The sequence below is a fragment of the Oncorhynchus keta genome, chromosome 1 (assembly GCF_023373465.1).
Source record: "Oncorhynchus keta strain PuntledgeMale-10-30-2019 chromosome 1, Oket_V2, whole genome shotgun sequence".
NCBI classification, from domain to species: domain Eukaryota; kingdom Metazoa; phylum Chordata; class Actinopteri; order Salmoniformes; family Salmonidae; genus Oncorhynchus; species Oncorhynchus keta.
This window is the reverse complement of record NC_068421.1, coordinates 63,780,809-63,801,512: the sequence shown is the minus strand read 5'-3', so window position 1 is coordinate 63,801,512 and position 20,704 is coordinate 63,780,809. Positions and strand designations below refer to the sequence as shown.

At 43.9% G+C, this 20,704-nt stretch overlaps 2 protein-coding genes across 3 annotated transcripts in view; one reads left to right on the top strand and one right to left on the bottom strand.

Moving 5' to 3' along the window:
- Positions 1 to 527: 527 nt before the first annotated feature.
- Positions 528 to 10,793, top strand: ankmy1 (ankyrin repeat and MYND domain containing 1). Of its 2 annotated transcripts, XM_035781461.2 has the most exons (19): positions 528 to 1,295; positions 1,526 to 1,672; positions 1,802 to 2,286; positions 2,416 to 2,632; positions 2,751 to 2,927; positions 3,044 to 3,681; positions 3,936 to 4,107; positions 4,330 to 4,470; positions 4,630 to 4,779; positions 4,869 to 4,976; positions 6,939 to 7,070; positions 7,171 to 7,284; positions 7,424 to 7,589; positions 7,681 to 7,828; positions 7,933 to 7,959; positions 8,213 to 8,367; positions 9,957 to 10,022; positions 10,279 to 10,389; positions 10,559 to 10,793. In XM_035781461.2, the coding sequence occupies exons 1-19, from the start codon at positions 1,089 to 1,091 to the stop codon at positions 10,741 to 10,743; spliced, it is 3,546 nt and encodes a 1,181-aa protein (XP_035637354.1). In that variant the 5' UTR covers positions 528 to 1,088; the 3' UTR covers positions 10,744 to 10,793. The 2 variants fall into 2 exon arrangements, with proteins under 2 accessions (XP_035637354.1, XP_035637360.1); XM_035781467.2 differs by lacking the exons at positions 9,957 to 10,022; positions 10,279 to 10,389 and having other exon boundaries at positions 530 to 1,295.
- A 2,297-nt stretch (positions 10,794 to 13,090) lies between these two features.
- The window catches only part of LOC118390759 (glypican-1-like), a 52,726-nt gene continuing 45,112 nt past the window's right edge, over positions 13,091 to 20,704 (bottom strand). Inside the window, exons 4-9 of the mRNA XM_035781473.2 lie at positions 18,687 to 18,852; positions 18,444 to 18,574; positions 18,188 to 18,328; positions 17,968 to 18,098; positions 13,896 to 14,071; positions 13,091 to 13,691 (exon numbers count right to left, since the gene is read on the bottom strand). Of these exons, the coding sequence (XP_035637366.1) occupies positions 13,486 to 13,691; positions 13,896 to 14,071; positions 17,968 to 18,098; positions 18,188 to 18,328; positions 18,444 to 18,574; positions 18,687 to 18,852 (951 nt within the window). The 3' untranslated portion in view covers positions 13,091 to 13,485. The remainder of the gene's footprint in view (positions 13,692 to 13,895; positions 14,072 to 17,967; positions 18,099 to 18,187; positions 18,329 to 18,443; positions 18,575 to 18,686; positions 18,853 to 20,704) is intronic.

Here is a 20,704-nt window from a genome sequence, read left to right as displayed (position 1 = left end):
GGACCTTGTCCTGTGAAAGTAAATAAATGAGACAAATAAAAAAGAACATACTATTGTATTGTAGAGCACCATTTGAAAACAATGTATATTATGATGACCTAATTAAAAGGTTCAGTGACATTAAACAACAAAAAAACAGGCCATCACTACTGCACTGACAATGATGCAGTTCTACATGTATACCTGAGACACTATGCACTAATTCAAGCCAACCCACATGTTATATGTGTGAATGTGGGCTCAAGTGAAGATAGGGTGTAGGTTTATCCTTACAGGTAGAGTGGCAGGTGGCACACACAGGTTCAGCTCTATACAGGTACTAAAGCAAAAAGCAAAAAGTTGAAAGAAAAAGCTCAAAGTTGAATCCTTGTTTACTCTCCATTATTCAGGCTGAACCAACAAGAGATTCACTTCGTTACATGATTCTCTCAAAACATCACATTATATTTTTCTATAAAGTACATAGAAAAACACTTTATTGGAAAAGAAGCAGGCCTAAAAGTTTGCATAGTCCATGATGTGTAGACTAAAGGGTAAACAGTAAAACTCCTGGGAGAAGCAGCTCAATAAAATAAGTAGCTAACCGCCTCGGTTGTCAAGGAGTGTTCGAAACATTCCCCGGAGCCCTCACAGTGTGGTGATACTTGTGTTGCAGGCAATGGAATTACCTTTTGCTTTGACATCTGAGATCGTCGACTCAATGATTAGATTTTCTCTGCATGCTCGCTCTCAGACGGACCAAGATTCGATAATATTTGACATGTAATGTACTGGATTTAATTAAGTAATTCATCCAAAGTGTTCAGATCGAGGTGTTCTTGGACGCAGCATTTCAACAAGAAAGCTACAAGAATGTAAGGATTATTTATAAACAGGCAGAATTTGTCGAGAATTTGCGACTATTTGTGAACGATTAACAAATGCGCTGTCCCTTCCATCGTTGTCAAGGCAACCTACACTGACTGACAAACCACCCGAAGACAGATAGTTGAAGGATTTGTAAAAGTTTATGGAAACTTGTTTGGTCAGCTAATGTTTGTAATTTAATGAAAGCCTACTATTCCACAAAATAATACGCTCTGTGTATAATGGCGACTTCTACAAGCGTTGCACCTGAGGCATCTGTCAGATGTGAAGTGCGGGCAGGTAGAGAGCATTGGACTAACATTAAAGCTGGACGTGAAAAGAGAAATGGACCTGGGGTTCAGCAGTGGTCTGACGGATCTAAATATGAAGGAGAATTTGTGAATGATTTGAAGCACGGCACAGGAGTCTTCACCTGGACAAATGGAGAGGTATTGTTGTTTGAATATAATAATTTATTGACAGTCATGAAATAGCCCTGTGGGAGGTGGTCATACAATCCTGGCTGGCCAACATTAGGCTAATTTTGTTACGAGTCGCTGTTTATAGCAGGTATTGTTACATTGGCGCAAGTAGTTCAATTGTACTTTTTTAAAGACTTTCACTATTACAGGGTCCACAGCCTATGTCATCGAGTTATTTCTATAATTTTATTCTGTAGTTTTATGATGGCTCATTCTACAAAGATTATCGTCATGGAAATGGGACTTATTCCTGGCCAGCAGGCTTCAAATTTGTGGGAAAGTTTTATTTGAACCGGAAGGAGGGCTATGGCATTCAGACCTTCCCTGATGGCACCACCTTTCAGGTAAGACAAGAGTATGAGTGTCACCTGATACCAATAACCTATGACATTTTCTGAACTTTTTCTGCTTGAGGAGCTGAGTAGAAATAAAATACTTAACACCTGACTTTTGATTTATCCTGACGCCTACAGGGGTTGTACCATGCAGACGAGCGCTTTGGGCCAGGTGTGGTGACATACCCAGATGGACATCAGGACGTGGGTCTATGGCACCGGGAGAGGCTGCTGAGGCTGTGCACTGCTCTGGAGGGGGGCTTCACTCTCCAAGCCTTCCCAGAACACATGGCTCAGATCAACTGCAAGAAGGAGCCTAAGAACCAGTCCCAGAGCTCAGCCAAGGGGCCAGAGACCAAGGCCAAGCCTGGCACCAGGGAGGTTGGCATGGACCCACTTCTCTCTCCTTACCATGAGCTGCTGCAGGACGAACACTTCATCCTGCCCCCAGACATGGACCGCTACTCCACAGACTCGGACCACCTACCTGTGCCCTGGGGGCTGCGTAAGGAGCTGGACCTGCAATTCTTCGGCGAGCACTGTGACAACCCAGACACTAACCCTGATGTCTCAGCAGCTTTACCACTGCAGCAGCGCATGCAGGCTCACATCCATAGGCACAGGTGAATGCTAACGCAGGCCAAATTTATTATACAGATGCCTGAAAGCAAATAAGCTCCTTACAGTTAGTCTCAAAACGGTTTATTTTTGTGTCCTGCTTTACCACAGTCTGTTGTCACTTCATGCTGCAGGTTTGAGGTGGAGGCACTGGACTGGGACGTGGAGGCTGTTCTGTCTGAGAACCGGCAAAGGTTTGGCCCTAAGGGATCTCTGGAGCTCAACTCAGAGGGCCTCATCCAGGAGGCCTCGCTGGGTGACCCGCAGAGTGTCTATCGCATCCTACGGGATGGTAAGATACACCCTGATGTTGGCGATGCCCGAGGACACACAGCACTCATTGCAGCTACGGTAAGACACTGATATTGTATCACAAAGGCATGGGGAGACTCCAACAGAGATACGAATGGATAATATTGCTAAAGGTGTTGTGTGCACAGGATTTACCTTTTTTAAGATTTCTTTACAGGTCAACTGCCATAATGATGTGATCCACCTGCTCCTGGACAGCGGAGCAGATGTGAACAAGCTCAACTGTGAGGGCATGTCTGCTCTGGCTGTTTGTAATGTCCTGTACTACCCAATCCAGTCACTCCATGAGACAGTTGCAGAGAAGGTCCCACAAAAGACCCACACAAAATCACAGGTCTGTGAGGCACCAAAACATTTGACGTGCCTTCTTTGGACAGTTCTTTGCTCAAAAGTGTCATCTCTTTATTGTTTTTCTTCATTATATTTATTTGTCACTCCTATGTAAAACAGGCTGTCAAAGCCCGGTCCCCATCAGTGAACAGTCCTCAGAGCAGCATAGTGGAAGCCACCAAAAACAGAGCCCAGACCACCAAACAGGCTGACCAGCCCAATCAGGCTGACGACACTGCTCCAAAGGGCCACACCAACCAGGCTGATAACGAGGCTATGGACCGTGGCCAGTGTAATGACAGTCAAGTGTCCCTTTGCAATGGCCAGGGTTATTGTCAGGAAGAGGCTGACCAGGATGAGGATGAACAGTACCTCCAGGAATGCAGTGACCAGGCTGCCTTGGACCTAGACCGCATGGACATGATAGTGGTGAGGGAAAGGCGCTCCATCCAGGTGCTGGATGGGAACATCCCACTGGGCTGTGTCCCCTGGCATGAGGGGGGTGGCTCTTATGATCTGACCCAGCAGCAGCAGGAGGAGGGAGAGGCCGGATCAGAGGAGGACCGGAGGAGGAGGGAGAGGAGAGGCAGCCTTATGGCTGACCCAGCGTTTGACTCGGCCCGCTCCCTGGCCAGCTTCCACATCCATGTCACGGAGGAGGTCATGCAGAAGACGGCCGAGGCCTTAAGCCGATCGGGCCTGGTACCACATGCTGACACCCAAGAAACCGTCCGCAAGATGGCCCTCATGAAGACCGAGTGAGTCTGGGACAGCCAGGGCTCTGCTCTGAGCTCATAGGAAACATTGTGGGTTAATTTTAAAGAGGCTGTCCTTACTCGCATACATGTGGATTTATCTCATAGCATGTGCAATGTGAAAACTGCAAACCATGGAGAAAATACTTCAATGGAATCGTCCTCTAAATAAAATCAAGACAAACAAACAAAAGGGATGTGCTGATGATTGACATCATGTGAGGGTGGAGGAGATTAACCCCCATCTCTTTGTACAGGCACCGGGGAAGGTGGACCACCATGAAGCTGCTACTGGACAGGGGAGCAGACCCTAACGCCTCCAGTGTGCCCATGCCTGTCCTCTTCCTGGCCATCAAGGCAGGCCACATCCAAGCTGTCAGGCGTCTGCTGGAGTGTGGAGCACGCACTGATATGTGTCTGCCTTCAGAAGTGGGCTATCTCTCACCTTCTTTTTTCTCTTTCTCACTCTCACCCCCACTAACAAAACACATGGCTTTCTCCTAGCTGAGTGTCTTTGACTACACAGAGTTGATGTTTCAATATGACTGTGGTTGCTGGAATGGCTTAGTGACAACAGAAGGCGAGGGTGGTTGGTTGGTCTATTCCAGTGATTAATTACACTCATATTGCCTCCCATCTCATGTGTTCCAGCAAAGGGGTTTCTACCCCCTGCACATCGCTGCAGCTCTCCCCGGGGCAGAGGGCCCCAAAATCACTGAGCTGCTGCTGCACGCCGTGGCAGATCCAGATGTCACCGCCCAAGACGCTCACGAGGTGTTTAAGCTGGACAAGGTCAGCAGAGGAGTAAGATAGGGTTTTCTGTTGTTGCCTGAGACTTGCCTCATCTTCATGGTTCATAACTGATATGGTTCCTTTCTATATATTTTTTTTTATACACTCGAACAACAACACACACATGCATGTGCACACACACACACACCAACCACCCAGAACCCTGTGGAGCCCCAGGCTGGTTTTGGGAATAAGTCTTCCACGTCGTCCGGCCCCCCGTCTCAGTTCTATATGGCCCCCAGTGTTCCCCCAGAAGAGGGGGGCAGGACTCCTCTGCACATGGCCTGCCAGAGAGACAAGGACTACACTGTGAGTATTGCCACTAGTCATCAGAGTGTAAAGTTCTGACTTTGTGTATGAGTATTGTGCATGTGTGTGATATTGTATGTGTATTTCAGAATGCTAGGGAGGTTGTGTCACTGCTCCTCTCCCACAAGGCAAGCACCAATCTTCTGTGGAGTGGCCACTCTCCCCTCTCTCTAGCTATCGCTAGCGGCAACGACTTGGTAAGGTCTTCAGTTCTCTCTTAAATAGGCCAAGACAGAAATACAAGACCTACGCATTTGGCAAAACACACTTATTACTGTAAATGCTTCTGGGAGGGAATTTGAAACAAGTGTGTTACCAGTCTACTCCTCCTGTCCACTTCCCCTAGTCCCCATATGTAATCATTCTGAGCTTGGCCTGGGGTTTTTATCCCATCTCTCCAGGACTGTTCAGTGAGCTTTCCTGCTGTGTTTTACACCCACCACTTAATGGAGAATGGCTCTATCATTATTTCCTGTGCATTTTGCCTCTCTCCCCCCCCCCCATCATTCCTCAATAGCCATTGAGTACATGAATTGCCTTTTTATAATATGTGAGGAGTAAATCTTAACCAGCTCCTTTCATGGCACAATGTGAAATGTCTCCTCTGTTGCATTCATTCTGCACCTTCATTCAGTCACAGACCGAGGGGTTTTGAATCAGAAACACTTTTTTTCTCCAACAAAGGGAAACAGATTTTAATTTGCTGTAACAATGGCGTGCTAAACCTACAAGGATTACGGGAAGGAGAGCGGCTGCTTACTTTAGCTGGTTGGATGGGAGGGAGGGAGGCAGCACATCCTTGAGAGGAGTTGGAAGTGCTGCTGGGGACATGAAAGGCTTCTGGAGAATCACACACAGTCAGGCTGAGATGAAGGATGGGGTGGGGAAGGGGTGGATGTGTGAGGCAACAGTAACCCAGACAGGCATTTATTGGGGCAGGAGTCTTAACAATCTCATATACAGTGAGCTCTAAAAGTATTGGGGCAGGAGTCTTAACAATCTCATATACAGTGAGCTCTAAAAGTATTGGGGCGGGAGTCTTAACAGTCTCATATACAGTGAGTTCTAAAATTATTGGGGCGGGAGTCTTAACAATCTCATATACAGTGAGCTCTAAAAGTATTGGGGCGGGAGTCTTAACAATCTCATATACAGTGAGCTCTAAAAGTATTGGGGCGGGAGTCTTAACAATCTCATATACAGTGAGCTCTAAAAGTATTGGGGCGGGAGTCTTAACAATCTCATATACAGTGAGCTCTAAAAGTATTGGGGCAGGAGTCTTAACAATCTCATATTTACAGTGAGCTCTAAAAGTATTGGGGCGGTGACAATTTTGTTGTTGTTTTGGCTTTGTACTCCAGCACTTTGAATTTGAAATGATAGAATGACTATGAGTTTAAAGGGCAGACTGTCAGCTTTTAATTTGAGGGTATTTTCATCCCTTTTATCCGGTGAGCCCCCCCCACACACACACACATTTTAGGGGACCAAAAGGACAAATTCACTTATATGTGGTAAAGTAGTCAAAAGTGTTTGTATTTGGTCCCATATTCCTAGCACACGATTATTACTTCAAGCTTGTGACTCTACAAACTTGTTGGATGTATTTGTTTGTTTGTTTTGGTTGTTTCAGATGATTTTATGCCCAATAGAAATAAATGGTAAATAATGTATTGTGTCATTTTGGAGTCATTTTTATTGTAAATAATAATAGAATACGTTTCTAAACACTTCTACATTGATATGGATGCTACCATGATGACGGATAATCCTGAATGAATCGTGAATAGTAATGAGTGAAATTTACAGACACACAAATAGCATGCCTTGGGGGTGTGATATCTTCTCACCATTATAATTACAGGGGAGGTTAGCATTTTGGGGGGAGTATATTTGAGCATCTAACTTTCTCACATTGTTACATGAATACATTGCTTACCATTCATTTCTTTTGGGCACAAAATCATCTGAAAAACAACCAAAACAAACAGCAAATCCATCCAACAAGTTTGTAAGAGTCACAAGCTTGATGTAATCATTGCATGCCAAAACCCCCCAAAATGTGTCCCAATACTTTTAGAGCTCACTATCTGTATAGGATTTCAGCCTTGTCTTTCCCTCTTGCGTTGACCTCCTTTTTCTACTGAATGTCCCGTTAGGCTGTTGATGAGCTGTTGGCTGGGGGTGCTGACCCCAACCTCCCCCTGACCCGCCGGGTGGGTAGTGCCCTCTGTGCCATGACCAATATCAGCTACGACTGTGCGGCTCACCTCCGCAACAGAACCAAGCTGGTAAGCACATTCAGGAGGCTGCATCCATACACACAATGCTGCTTCTTCTCCTCACTAAATGCAGCACATTAGGAGTGTCTTTGCGTTTGTTTTTTACGAGCTGGAGAAACTGATGAAGGCTGGTGCCAACATACTGATGCCAGTGGTGGTTGGTGAGGGCCGCAGATGTGCTGTGGGCACCGCTGTGGACTACGCCCACTATGCATTTCACCAGGTACAGTACCAACACAACTGTACAATACTTCAAACCTTATACTCAGAAACAGACATACTGTAGACTTCCATGCAAATCCTCCAGTAAGGTACCTGGTGTTATTAAAGTAGAAGTACTGGTGCCTCCTCTCATGCACCAGGACTGGCGCATCGCCCACACCCCGTACCATGCCCTGAACCAGAGGGAGAGAGAGGCATACAATGCCCGCAGACAGATCCTCAGCGTGATGGGAGACCTACTGCGTCAGGCAGTCATCAGGATGGAGAGACAGCGTGTAGAGAGGGAGCAGGGCCTGGGCATCAGCAGTATGTGTGTGTGACCATGTGTGTGTCACTGTGAATGCATATGTGTGAGTACATCTGTGATGTGCATGTAATATATATGTATCTGTGGCAGGTGTTAGTCCCACAGAGAAGTTTGTGTACACTGGAGCAGGAGCCACTCCTCCCTGGAACAAGGCAGCCAGAGCAGTTCTCTCTGAGGAGCAGGACAGCACAGAGTCTCTCCCTCAGCAGATAGAACAGCAGCAGAGGGCAGAGCAGAGGTACTAGCATCCCCACTACACACACACACACACGGACACAGTTACTGTTCAAATTCAAGTTACTAATTTCTTTAAAAAATTACTAATCTTTCCTCTCATTCCAGACGGGGAAGTAAGGCAGTCATTGTCAGGTGAACTATACTTAAATTGATTTAACTGCTGTCTCAGACCTTTTAACATTTACCAGGGTTTCACACAAGTGGTCTAGTAAAGTAGGCTACTGTATGAGTTGAGATGAGTAAACAACACATTTAAAGCTATGAGTTTTAGTCACTAGATGGCAGCAAAGTCATCGTTATGGCATTTACATGAGACTAGACCCACACTGTGCGCAATCTGATATTTATACATGTGTGTATATATATATATATGTGGTGCTTTCAGGAAGCCCCTGTTTAAATACTGCTACCAGTGTGGCCGTTCTGTGGGTGTGGTCCTGATCGCCTGCAGCCGCTGTCACGAGGTATTCTACTGTAGCAAGACGTGCAAGATGAAGGCCTGGAACGACCGCCACAAGGATGAGTGTGTCCGTGTACCAGGTCGGAAGGACAACACCACCTCCCCCAATCACCTCCTCACAAAGCATGCAAACACCTTTAACTAACCAATCAATCCCTGTGTGTCATTAAAACACAAGTTCATATGAAGTTATACTCCAACATCCAAACTTTAGCTTTTTCCTGTTCTGTAGCACATTTGATTAAACTAATCTGCATTCCTAACCCTCAAGTGATTGAGTATGTCAAAAAGCCCAGTCAGCTTAGACACACGGTTTCACAATATTGATGTAATATACAGTATACACTGTGTACAAAACATTGCTCTTTCCATGACAGACTGACCAGGTGAAAGCTATGATCCCTAATCTATGTCATGTGTTTAATCCACTTCAATCAGTGCAGATGAAGGGGTGGAGATCGGTTAAAGAAGGATATTTAAGCCTTGAGACAATTAAAACATGGATTGTATGTGTACCTTTCAGAGGGTGAATGTGCAAGACAAAAGATTTAAGTGCACTTTAACAGCTCCCGAGTGGCGCAGCGGTCTATGGCATTGCATCTCAGGCGTCAAGACAGACACCCTGGTTCGATTTCAGGCCGTATCACACCTGGCTGTGATTGGTCCCATAGGGCGGCGCACAATTGGCCCAGCGTCGTCCGGGTTTGGCTGGGGTAGGCCGTCATTGTAAATACGAATTTGTTCTTAACTGACTTGCCAAGTTAAATAATTAAAATAAAAGAACAGGGTATTGTAGTAGGTGCCAAGTGCACCAGTTTGTCAAGAACTGTGGTTTTGCTGGGTTTTTCACAATCAACAGTTTCCTGTATGTATCGAATGGTCCACCAGTCAACATGACACAACTGTGGGAACATTGGAGTCAGACCTGAACCAGCATCCCTGTGGAATGCTTTCGACACCTTGTAGAGTCCATGCCCCAACAAATTGAGGCTGTTCTGAGGGCTAACCTCTATTGGGAAGGTGTCCTTAATGTTTTGTACACTCAGTGTATGTACTGTATAATGGAAGTGCATGGTTTAATCGTGCAGTCATTCAATTGCACATACTGTACTGCAGTGGTTCTGAAATCCGTACTCTGGGAACACAGACGTTTCACAATTGTGTTGTAGCCCGGAACTAACTCACCTGATTCGCCTAGTCAAGGGTCACGTTCCCCTGCTCAGACGTTGCATGCATCAACCAATGGTTGCATGCCACGTAATCGACTGACAGATTGCTATAACATGATAAGTTGATACCTAAAATACCTATCCAGGCGTTGTAAGATCTAGCATGCATCAGCAACGCCTGGGCAGAGGAATGCACCCAATGGCTTGATGGTTAGTTGACCATTTAAATCAGGTGTGCTAGGTCTGGAATAGATTAAATACATGGAACATCTGGGGTTCCCAGAGGAGAGGTTTGACAACCCCTGCTGTACTGTACAGCAGCTTTCTCCATGCCTTTATTACTTATCGCCACTAGGTGGCACTGACGCTACACAGACTGATCGAACCTGTTAACATGGCATTTATACTGAGAAGTGGCTATTTGAGCTTTAAAATGAGAAATAAGAACTATGGGCCATGCAGCATGCAGTGAGCTTGTATCCCATGTTGATTCTTTACAGGAGTCACCCATAGTGAAAATACTCTACTAATTCAGGAGAGAAAAGGACAGCCAAGCACAGTCAAGAGTAAGGCCATGGTGTAAAACAGATATATAGCAAACAACGGTGTGAGTGATGAGTATGTGTGAAGATGTCTGCTATATATCTTGGAGAGTGAAAAAACATTTGTGAGGGTAAAATGAGATGATTGACTTCTGCTTTTAGGAATTCTGTGTTGACACACTGTACACTACAGTTTAAGTTTAAATGGCATATATTTAAGTGTATTAAAGACAGTGACCTAGTAGAGTATGTGATGATGCTGCTGTTGCTGTGACACCAGTGTTTGCCGAATCCCAAAAGAACCCAACCAAGGCATCGCTGATAGAGCAGATGAAGGTCCATCTGAAGCGTGACAGGTTAAAGGAGAAGCTGGCAAGAGGGTTACTACAGGGTAGGATTATAGTAAGATAAGGCACCATATTCACTACAGGACATTATCTCAAAGTACTGAATAGAAAAGTGAAAGTCTCTGATGTGATAAGGATATTGTCTGCAAGTTACGATCCATTTAGATAATATAGAGATTGTGACTAAGCAGGGCTCTGTGTTTGTGTCTGCAGCTAAGCCCAAAGACCCAAACAGCTCTATGAGGAAGGCCAAAAGCAGCGAGGGCTCTCAGGATCCAGCCACTCAGAGAAGATATTTAGGAGCCGGGGCCAAAACCAAGACGGGCCAGCTCAACCTGGCCCAGAAACTCTCAGAGAGCCACTATGGAACACTGAAAGAGAACTACAGCTTCATCTGACAGCTACACATAGACTGATTCTGTTATATTAAAGTACTTTGGGAATGGAATATATTCTCTAGAGAGATGAATGGAGGAGAGTGGTGACTTGGTTTCATGTGAAACTGTGTGCCAGATGACTTGACAGACATGATCATGTGCAGTAAGATAAAATGTGTAATCATTGGGCCTTATCCCAGTACCTTTGACTCTGTTGCCAGAAGAAGCAATTACAAATAACAGTCAGTCTCAGTCAGACATCTTTAAAATGTCATCACGTTTATAATAGCTGACAATTCATGGGGGAAAACAACGACAGAATGTCGACATATTTTCACCTTGGCATTGTTGCTGAATCACAAGAACCTCAAAAGGGGAATTTTGTATTTATTTTTCAAATTGGCACATTTTACTTATGCCTCCCACTGTATTGTAGGACAATCAAGTGTCCACCAAATACTTTGGGGCCCTTGATTTTCACACCCTGACACATAAAACCACATTCACACCACACACACACATTTTATGTAATCAGCCAGCCTGTATCTGTATCCAAATCAATCAGCACCTCAACATGGCGCTTCTCTCCCATTGATTTTTCCATATGAGGATTCTCTGTGTGTTGACAGGGCCTGCTCATCGATTTCTCAGTGTTCATTGGGCTTGGGATTGAGGTGAGCAGCCCAGTGTTGGGTTTGTTAGCACAAGTATTTTGAGCTATACGAACCTGCAGGTAACGAGGAATGGGCTTCTTATTCAGCTTCCCACCTAAATGTATTAAGAGCAAAATCTCTCACCAAATCTACTGTAAGTGCCAGGGAACCACATGAAAAGCAGGTGAAGGAGAAGTGTTAAAGGAGAGACCAGGGGCAGTGCAAATTTAGGGGATGATGATCAAGACTGGAAAGCAGCAATCATGCTCTGTATTCTGTTTACGTTTCTTTTAGCTCGGTTTTCAATGTTTCTCTCCTGGGAAATCAGAAGCTGTATTCACACAGTCTTAAAACATGCATTCTACATGCATCCATTCATGCTGTGCCTCTATATGCAGGCAGTCAAACAGTCTCACACACAGTTTTACACAAAGTCAAAGACAGGCACTCACACACTTACATACCGTACACCAGTACATTGACATATACACTGTGTTACGTTAACGGACACTGTCACCAGATCTTCTCCATTCTAGCATCCACGTACTGTCTGGATGTCTCTTCCCCAACAATTTATAATTTAATCACTATTGGCCATACATACACAATATGCCGCTACATCACATTTATTCTCTGCTATGACAGACTGTAACTGTACACAGACACTTTGAAATTGTCCTCCTGTGTGTGACGGAGGGAACATGAGCCAGCTCCAACAACAATGCACTCCCATCACTGACTGCACCTTCATTACAATGTCACTGCTGCCTGGAACATTCTAGCAACGTTTGGAGAACGTGTTACAGTGATTGAGTCAAGGCATTCCTTCTCCACATCCAGCTGTAGTCAACTGTGCATATGGCAGGCGGGGAAGGTTCAAACCCCTAAGTTTTGGTTAGTGATAATAGATTACATTATATTACAAGATAGGAAATATGTATAAAAAGCTGCACCTCTCCTTTTTTTGACGGGTCGCCAGGATGTGTTGAGTGAACAACACTAACCAACGGCTATGCTTCAAATTCTTCTTGTGATCTGTATGCGTGTTGGGCTTATTTTGAAGTGTGTATACTGTGTGTTGCTGGCTAAGTGAGCTGTGCGTCACCTTGACTGCGAACAGAATGGTGGATTTTAGAAGTTTGAAGACCAGATTGATCAAATAAAATATCAGACACAGAGAGGCTTCCAGGCGTAATATGACGGAAGTGGCTTTCTACAGTCCTTCAATAGAGAATGGCTAGATTGTTATACTATACCCACCTGCTTTCACAGACCTACAGATCTCATATCTTCATTTAATCACTCTGTTATCACAGAGAATGTCCCTGTGCAGCAGGAAATGCAAACTTAAGAGTTTTTAAAAGGCTTCTAAAGTTTGTAATTTCCACTTTAAAATGTCAGACTTGATTTGCCCTAATGAAAAAATGTATCCACTCCTACAAAAATGTATATTAATTATAATCCACATAATAATTCACATTTCCTGTTGCTGCAAGATTATTGTCCTTTTGTGAGAAGGTCAAATTAAGATAGGACATATATATGTCACTGCTGCTGTGTTAATTAATGTGCTATTGATGCAAGGGTTTTACAATAAACCATCATTTTTTATGTAATAGATACTTGAGAGATCCACATTCCCTTGTCACTGTGATTGAGTAAAAAAAAAAACTAATGTGTTGGATGAGCATACTGTAGATACGCACCAAACCGGCTTTCACAGTGTTCTCACAACATCGCTGTTATTGGCATTGTTAGAACATTGCAACAAGGTCACGTTGACTTTACATTAGAATGGCATATTCACTAAGAAGCCTGTGGCATCCAAACATCACATCTAGCATGTAAACCATCCTTGTTCACCACCCAAGCATAGAAACAATAAAAAGAAGCCAAAGACCAGCTCTACTTGCCACATTAAAAAAATATAAACAAGCAAAAAAAAAAAAGGAATATTAATGTTCTTTGCTTTTTTTCTCATCAAAAAAAAGGTAGTCCATTTATTCAATGACAATCCTTTCCTATTTGGCAAAGTTACCCACCAATCGCCCTTTTTTCCTCTTCTATTCCATCTCAAAACACAGTCTCAATTGGATGCACCACCTGTTCATTATCGCCTGAGCAGCAGTGTGGCCAATGAGAGCAGGGGGAGGAGGATAGAGGGGTGGGTCTGGGTTCCTGTGCCCTTCACCTTCTTGTTCTCGGGAGGATTGTAGTATCTGGTGCTGTCTGTTTTGGGCACAATGACACGAGGTCCGCTACGAGCACATGACTCGCCTGTACACATTCCACTTCCTGAACCGCTGATGTCATCACCTGGGGACAAGGTAAAGGCATTTGTTAATTGAAATGAGGATATCAGTGAGTTCCAAGCTTTTCAAGATGTTTCTGCACTACCAACTCTAACTCCATTACCCCCCATCCCCAAACCAATATCCCATACTCTCTAACCCACTGTCTACTATAGTCTCAGCCCTTCCTTCCTCCTCCATCAGCCCTCCTCCCCGACCTGTCACTCACTGGCATCCTGGAAGTCCACGTCGTTGCCGTTGAGGGCGTTCCTCAGCCGGTTGGTCATGATCTTCAGCTGCATGATTTGCTGGCGGATAGTCATGTCTGGCTTGGTGATGTCAATTTCCACCTCGGGGTTATTGATCTGGCTGGCCAGGCCGTCACCCATCACCTCAGGAAGATACCTGGACACAGAACACATCAATATGTCACTTAGCAGGCAACACGGTTGAATTTCTGTGGTACTACATTGCATTAGGATGACAAAGCTCTGGGACTAGGCCTTTATTTGAATGTGGCTTTGGACCATTAAGGGGATGTACGGCAAGTAGAATTTTATGGGTTATGTTTTTATCGCTGGGTATTTATTTTTGGACAAATCCATTTTCCTTCAGGGATTTAGTCTATCGATTTCACCAGTTATTGATTTGTCAACCTTTTGATGTGTCTGTCTATCTGTCTCAGTCTCTCCTCATCTTCTCTACTGTATATATCATCTAGGCTCCCCTCTCCTCCACTGGACTACATTGCTTTGGTCACAGTATTGGATGGAAAATCCCACACTCATACAGTATATAGTGTATAGATGCAGGTAACTGCCAAAATAAAGGAAACACCAACATAAAGCATCTTAATAGGGCATTGGGCCAACATGATACAGAACAGCTTCAATGCACCTTGGCATATATTCTACAAGCCTCTGGAACTATTGGAGAGAAGCGACATTCTTCCACGAGAAATTCCATAATTTGGTGTTTTGTTGATGGAGAACGCTGTCCCAGGCACCACTCCAGAATCTACCATAAGTGTTCAAATGGGTCGGGATCTGGTGGCTGAGACAGCAATGGCATATTGATTACATCGTTTTCATGCTCATCAAACCATTCAGTGACCACTCGTGTCATGTGAATGGGGGCATTGTCATCCTATGGGCATACAGTAGCTTTGGTAGCCAAAATAACAGCCTGCCCAGATTTTTTATACATGACCCTAAGCGTGATGGGATGTTAATTGCTTAATTAACTCAGCAACCACATTTTTGTAGAAGCACCTGCTTTCAATATACTTTGTATCCCTCATTTACTCAAGTGTTTCCATTATTTTGGCAGTTACCTGTAGCTTGAATAGCTATACTTGCCTGTTAACCTGTAATTTACGCATATCACTTTCTGCTTACGGCTGAGCTAGCGATACAGCACACTGAGCCCTACATGCATTATTAATGGCCCATTGCCTTGGAGTTGCATTTTTATGTCCTGACCTGTCACAAATTTCAATATTTCAGCATCTCTAACCACGTTTCCATCAATGATTTACAGTGTCTTCAGAAAGTATTCATACTGTACCCCTTGACTTATTCCACATTTTGTTGTGATACAGCCTGAATTCAAAATGTATTCAATTGATTTTTTACACACAATATCTACACACCATATCCGATAATGACAAAGTGAAAACATGTTTTTAGACATTTTTGCAAATGTATTACAAATTAAATACAGTAATATCTCATTTACATAAGTATCCACAACCCTGAGTCAATACTTTGCTGAAGCACCTTCAGCGGCAATTAGAGGCACCTTTACCTTTAGGCAATTACAAGTACAATTACAGTATTTCTGTGTAAGTCTCTAAGAGCTTTGCACACCTGGATTGTACAATATTTGACCATTATTTATTTATTTATTCTTCAAGCTCTGTCAATTTGATCATTGCTAGACAGCCATTTTTAAGACTTGCCATAGATTTTCAAGCCGCTTTAAGTCAAAACTGTAACCGGGCCACTCAGGAACATTCAATGTTGCCTTGATAAGCAACAGTGTAGATTTGGCTTTGTGTTTTACGTTATTATCCTGCTGAAAGTTTAAATCATCTCCCGGTGTCTGTTGGATAGCAGACTGAACAAGATTTTCCTCTAGGATTTTGCCTGTGCTTATAGCTGTATTCTGTTTTATCCTTTAAAAAAAACTCCATAGTCCTTGCAGATGCCCATAACATGATGCAGCCAACACAGTGATTGAAAACATGAAAAGTGGTGCTCAGTGATGTGTTGGATTTGCCCCAAACATAATGCTTTGTATTCAGGACAAAAAGTTTGTTTCTTTGCCACATTTTTTGCAGAATTACCTAAGTGCCTTGTTGCAAACAGGATGCATATTTCGGGATATTTTTTATTCTGTACAATCTTCGTTCTTTTCACGCTGTCATTTAGGTTAGTATTGTGGAGTAACTAATGTTGTTGACCCATCCTCAGTTTTCTCCTATCACAGCCGTCTAAAAATGTTGCTGTACATTGATGTCTTGAAAATTAAGCTTGTAAGAAATGTTGGATTTGTGTAAACCCCAGGGCCATAATCTAGTATGTGGGCATACTATAGGCTATACCTATGGCGGGTGTTCTACAGGGACGTCTAAAATGCTTTGAATGAATCAGCACCTTAGAGAACGCTGTCAGTTGCACCCCCATAGCTAGTAGGATACTTGGTCTGCTGCGCTGCTGCTACGTTGTTTGTCACTGTTTTTCTCATGCGTTCCGGTACCTCGAGTCCACTGGATAACCCCCTCTCGCGCTCACTATCTATTGCCGATTTACAAATTAAGCGCTGAATACCGTATCACGACAGGTGTGATGGAAGCAAGACGTTGCTGTACAATTTGATAGATAATTTCTTCATTCAACATGGTGGGATAGTCTGTCAAATTAATTATGTGAGAAATGGCGTTGTTTATTGTCAGATATTACTGCACTGTTGGAGCGATGTACACAAGCATTTATCTACACCTGCAAACCCACCTGCTAAATATGTGTATGCGACCAATACATTTTGATTTGAAATATTGATATAATAACCTTCATATAGAGGTAAACTTGGAGTCACACGATAACATGGTGTGTGGTCCACCCACTACAACTCGGGAAAGCATGCAGTTTATTACAGATGAAATAAGTTATGATGAACTTCACAGGGTGGTGAAAGTGCACGGTGATGAGCTTGATGCTCAGTTCCAATAAATATCAAGGGTCTTATTCTGGTGAAATGATCATCGAGGCTTGGCTGCCGTTTGGCAAATAAAACTATTATTGTGCTGTTCCATAATAATCATAATGTAGACTGGCCTACCTGCACAGCCTACCTGCACAGTCTACCTGCACAGCCTACCTGCACAGCCTACCTGCACTGTATCAGCGATCTGTTGGCTGGAGTGCATGTGCCAAGACCAAAGTGGGCACATTTGCTATAGTTTTTGTGAAAAAAACTATCGGTAGAGTTGAAAATGCGATGGAAACATATTGAACATTCGATTTTTATTCGGTACATGAAAACATTTTGTGTGCACTATGTCATCACGCACTGATTTTTATCCGCGACAAGTCAGTTTGGTGGAAATACACCACTGGTGGGAAAATGCGCAGTTTCCTTTATGTGGATTTTAGAATATTCCCATGAAAATCTGTTGCCAATTGGATGTAAATCTAGCTACACACATTTATGCACACAAACTCACACACCCTCACACATTTATATCAGCATTGGACATGCTGCTTGAAAAACTATCACAAACACACCCATGAACCCACAAGTACATACATTTTTTATGACATAGTCTGTCACATATTTCAGAGTCAACAGCCCACTATAAATCAAATTGCCCAATCTCAATCCAACAAGGGAGGAGTTGTGGCACTGCAGAAAGGGAGGTAAACTGCTCAATAATCAATTTAGTTGAATAGCACAAAAGGGGGTGAGGGGAAGGGGAGGCCATTTCAGACTGAGATACAGAGGGTCTTGGGGGATTCACTCTAACCAGAGAGAGTGTTACATGACTAATAGGCAGTGCTGTGTCTCTGTGCACTGTCTGCTGCTGTGTGAATGGTTAGCATGTTCATCCTGGTTCTAAAGTGCATCTCAGGGTTACCTGAGCAATTCACATCCAGCACTGTACAGATGTTCTCAGACAGGTGAGGAGGAATAGTATACTATGTTTAGGGGATGATATTCTACATATTACTGTTGACAATGTGTCATTAACAGTCTGTCTCTGCCAGACAGCTAAAACACTGGACAGGTTCTCATCATACCTGGCCTTGGTCATGCCATTCCAGCACTTGTCACCAGCTGCTCCTGCTGCCACTTTACTATTGCACAGAGCAGCTGGCAGCTGGACCCAGTACTGCTGCATCTCCCGCAGCTTACTAGACACATCAGATATCTAGGAGAGATAAGACATAGTTTGAATACTCAGCACACACACACACACAAGACAGAGAGGATGTCCTGCAGTTCTAATGACACACACACCTGCATCTCCAGTGGGACCCCTACAGTGGGGCTGGGTTTGTACTCCATTGCGGTGCTGGCAGGGTTCACTCTCTTCTTTCTCTCCTCAGACCCTGAGCTCTGTGTGTCTGCCACCCTGGGGGTCCCACAGGCCTGGAACACCTACCACCAAACACACAATGAAACCCACACCTTTAGACACATCTAACACTGAAGAGAATGGGCCATGAGTGGGAGTGAGAAGGTTTAGTCAGGGTTTGGTGCTGGTTGAACTGACCTTGCTGGTGAAGACCTCTGTGTTCTCCTGCATGTAGAGGATGGCCTCTGAGATGCGGATGGGGAGGGAGTAGATGACCACATCCACACTGGGGTCAGCACTGAAACTAGACGCCACCTGCAGCATGGTGTCTGGACAATAGAGACAGGGAAGAGAATCGAGGAAAAGACTGTGAGAGTGTGTGCTTATTTGTGTGTGTTGTGTGTGTGTGGGCATGTGTGAGTGCACGTGTGTTTCTCTCACCGACGAGGTTCTGCCACTCGGTGTCCAGGTCGGCCTGGTTGGCAAGGCAGCCCTTCATGACGTTTCTGCAGTAGTTGGCACAGGGCTTGACGGAGGCCAGGCCTCTACAGTGGGGGCAGTACACAAGCTTCATCATAGCACGGGTACACTCTGGGCTCAGAGGAACCTGGAGGGGCACACCCATCATCATCATCAAGGAGCTTTGCATCTTTTTAACTGTGAGGAGTAATGAGACTACATTATTTATAAGACTCTTTAGAGGTATAAATAATTGACTCCTGCCTTTTTGCAAAAATAAATATAACTTGTTAAACTCTCTTTCTCTAAGCAATTGCATTAGTATAAAGTAATATACAGTGGGGCAAAGAAGTATTTAGTCAGCCACCAATTGTGCAAGTTCTCCCACTTAAAAAGATGAGAGGCCTGTAATTTTCATCATAGGTGCACTTCAACTATGACAGACAAAATGAGAAGAAAAAAAAGATGCAAAGAAAAAAAAAATCCAGAAAATCACATTGTAGGATTTCTTTGGTCACCTACAAACAAGCAAGATTTCTGGCTCTCACAGACCTGTAACTTATTCTTTAAGGGGCTCCTCTGTCCTCCACTCGTTACCTGTATTAATGGCACCTGTTTGAACTTGTTATCAGTATAAAAGACACCTGTCCACAACCTCAAACAGTCACACTCCAAACTCCACTATGGCCAAGACACCAGAAACAAAATTGTAGACCTGCACCAGGCTGGGAAGACTGAATCTGCAATAGGTAAGCAGCTTGGTTTGAAGAAATCAACTGTGGGAGCAATTACACTGACCCTCACCCCGTGGGGTCAAAATTATCACAAGAACGGTGAGCAAAAATTGCAGAACCACACGGGGGGACCTAGTGAATGACCTGCAGAGAGCTGGGACCAAAGTAACAAAGCCTACCATCAGTAACACACTACGCCGCCAGGGACTCAAATCCTGCAGTGCCAGACGTGTCCCCCTGCTTAAGCCAGTACATGTCCAGGCCCATCTGAAGTTTGCTAGAGAGCATTTGGATGATCCAGAAGAAGATTGGGAGAATGTCATATGGTCAGATGAAACCAAAATATAACTTTTTGGTAAAAACTCAACTCGTTGTGTTTGGAGGACAAAGAATGCCGAGTTGCATCCAAAGAACATAATACCTACTATGAAGCATGGGGGTGGAAACATCATGCTTTGGGGATGTTTTTCTGCAAAGGGACCAGGACGACTGATCTGTGTAAAGGAAAGAATGAATGGGGCCATGTATCGTGAGATTTTGAGTGAAAACCTCCTTCCATCAGCAAGGGCATTGAAGGTGAAACGTTGCTGGGTTTTTCAGCATGACAATGATCCCAAACACACCGCCCGGGCAACAGAGGAGTGACTTCGTAAGAAGCATTTCAAGGTCCTGGAGTGGCCTAGCCAGTCTCCAGATCTCAACCCCATAGAAAATCTTTGGCGGGAGTTGAAAGTCTGTGTTGCCCAACAACAGCCCCAAAACAGCACTGCTCTAGAGGAGATCTGCATGGAGGAATGGGCCAAAATACCAGCAACAGTGTGTGAAAACCTTGTGAAGACTTACAGAAAACGTTTGATCTCTGTCATTGCCAACAAAGGGTATTTAACAAAGTATTGAGATAAACATTTGTTATCGACCAAATACTTATTTTCCACCATAATTTGCAAATAAATTCATTGAAAATCCTACAATGTGATTTTCTGGATTTATTTTCTCATTTTATTTGTCATAGTTGACGTGTACCTATGATGAAAATGACAGGCCTCTCTCATCTTTTTAAGTGGGAGAACTTGCACAATTGGTGGCTGACTAAATACTTTTTTGCCCCACTGTACTTTCTAATTGTTTTTGAACATGCACATAGCTCAGTATTGGGATGATTTATTTTATAGAGTCATTATCACTCATCTTTATCAACGGTGTCAATAATGTCGGGCCCCACTGTATATGTGTGGTTAAAACATGTACTATGATCATGATTATCAT

Excerpts from the sequence above, each read along its gene's own strand:
- ankmy1 (XM_035781461.2), top strand. The coding sequence starts at position 1,089 with ATGGCGACTTCTACAAGCGTTGCACCTGAGGCATCTGTCAGATGTGAA. Across the intron at positions 2,928-3,043 it reads AGACCCACACAAAATCACAG|GCTGTCAAAGCCCGGTCCCC; the intron begins GTCTGTGAGGCA and ends TATGTAAAACAG. Across the intron at positions 10,023-10,278 it reads ACAGCCAAGCACAGTCAAGA|TGTTTGCCGAATCCCAAAAG; the intron begins GTAAGGCCATGG and ends CTGTGACACCAG.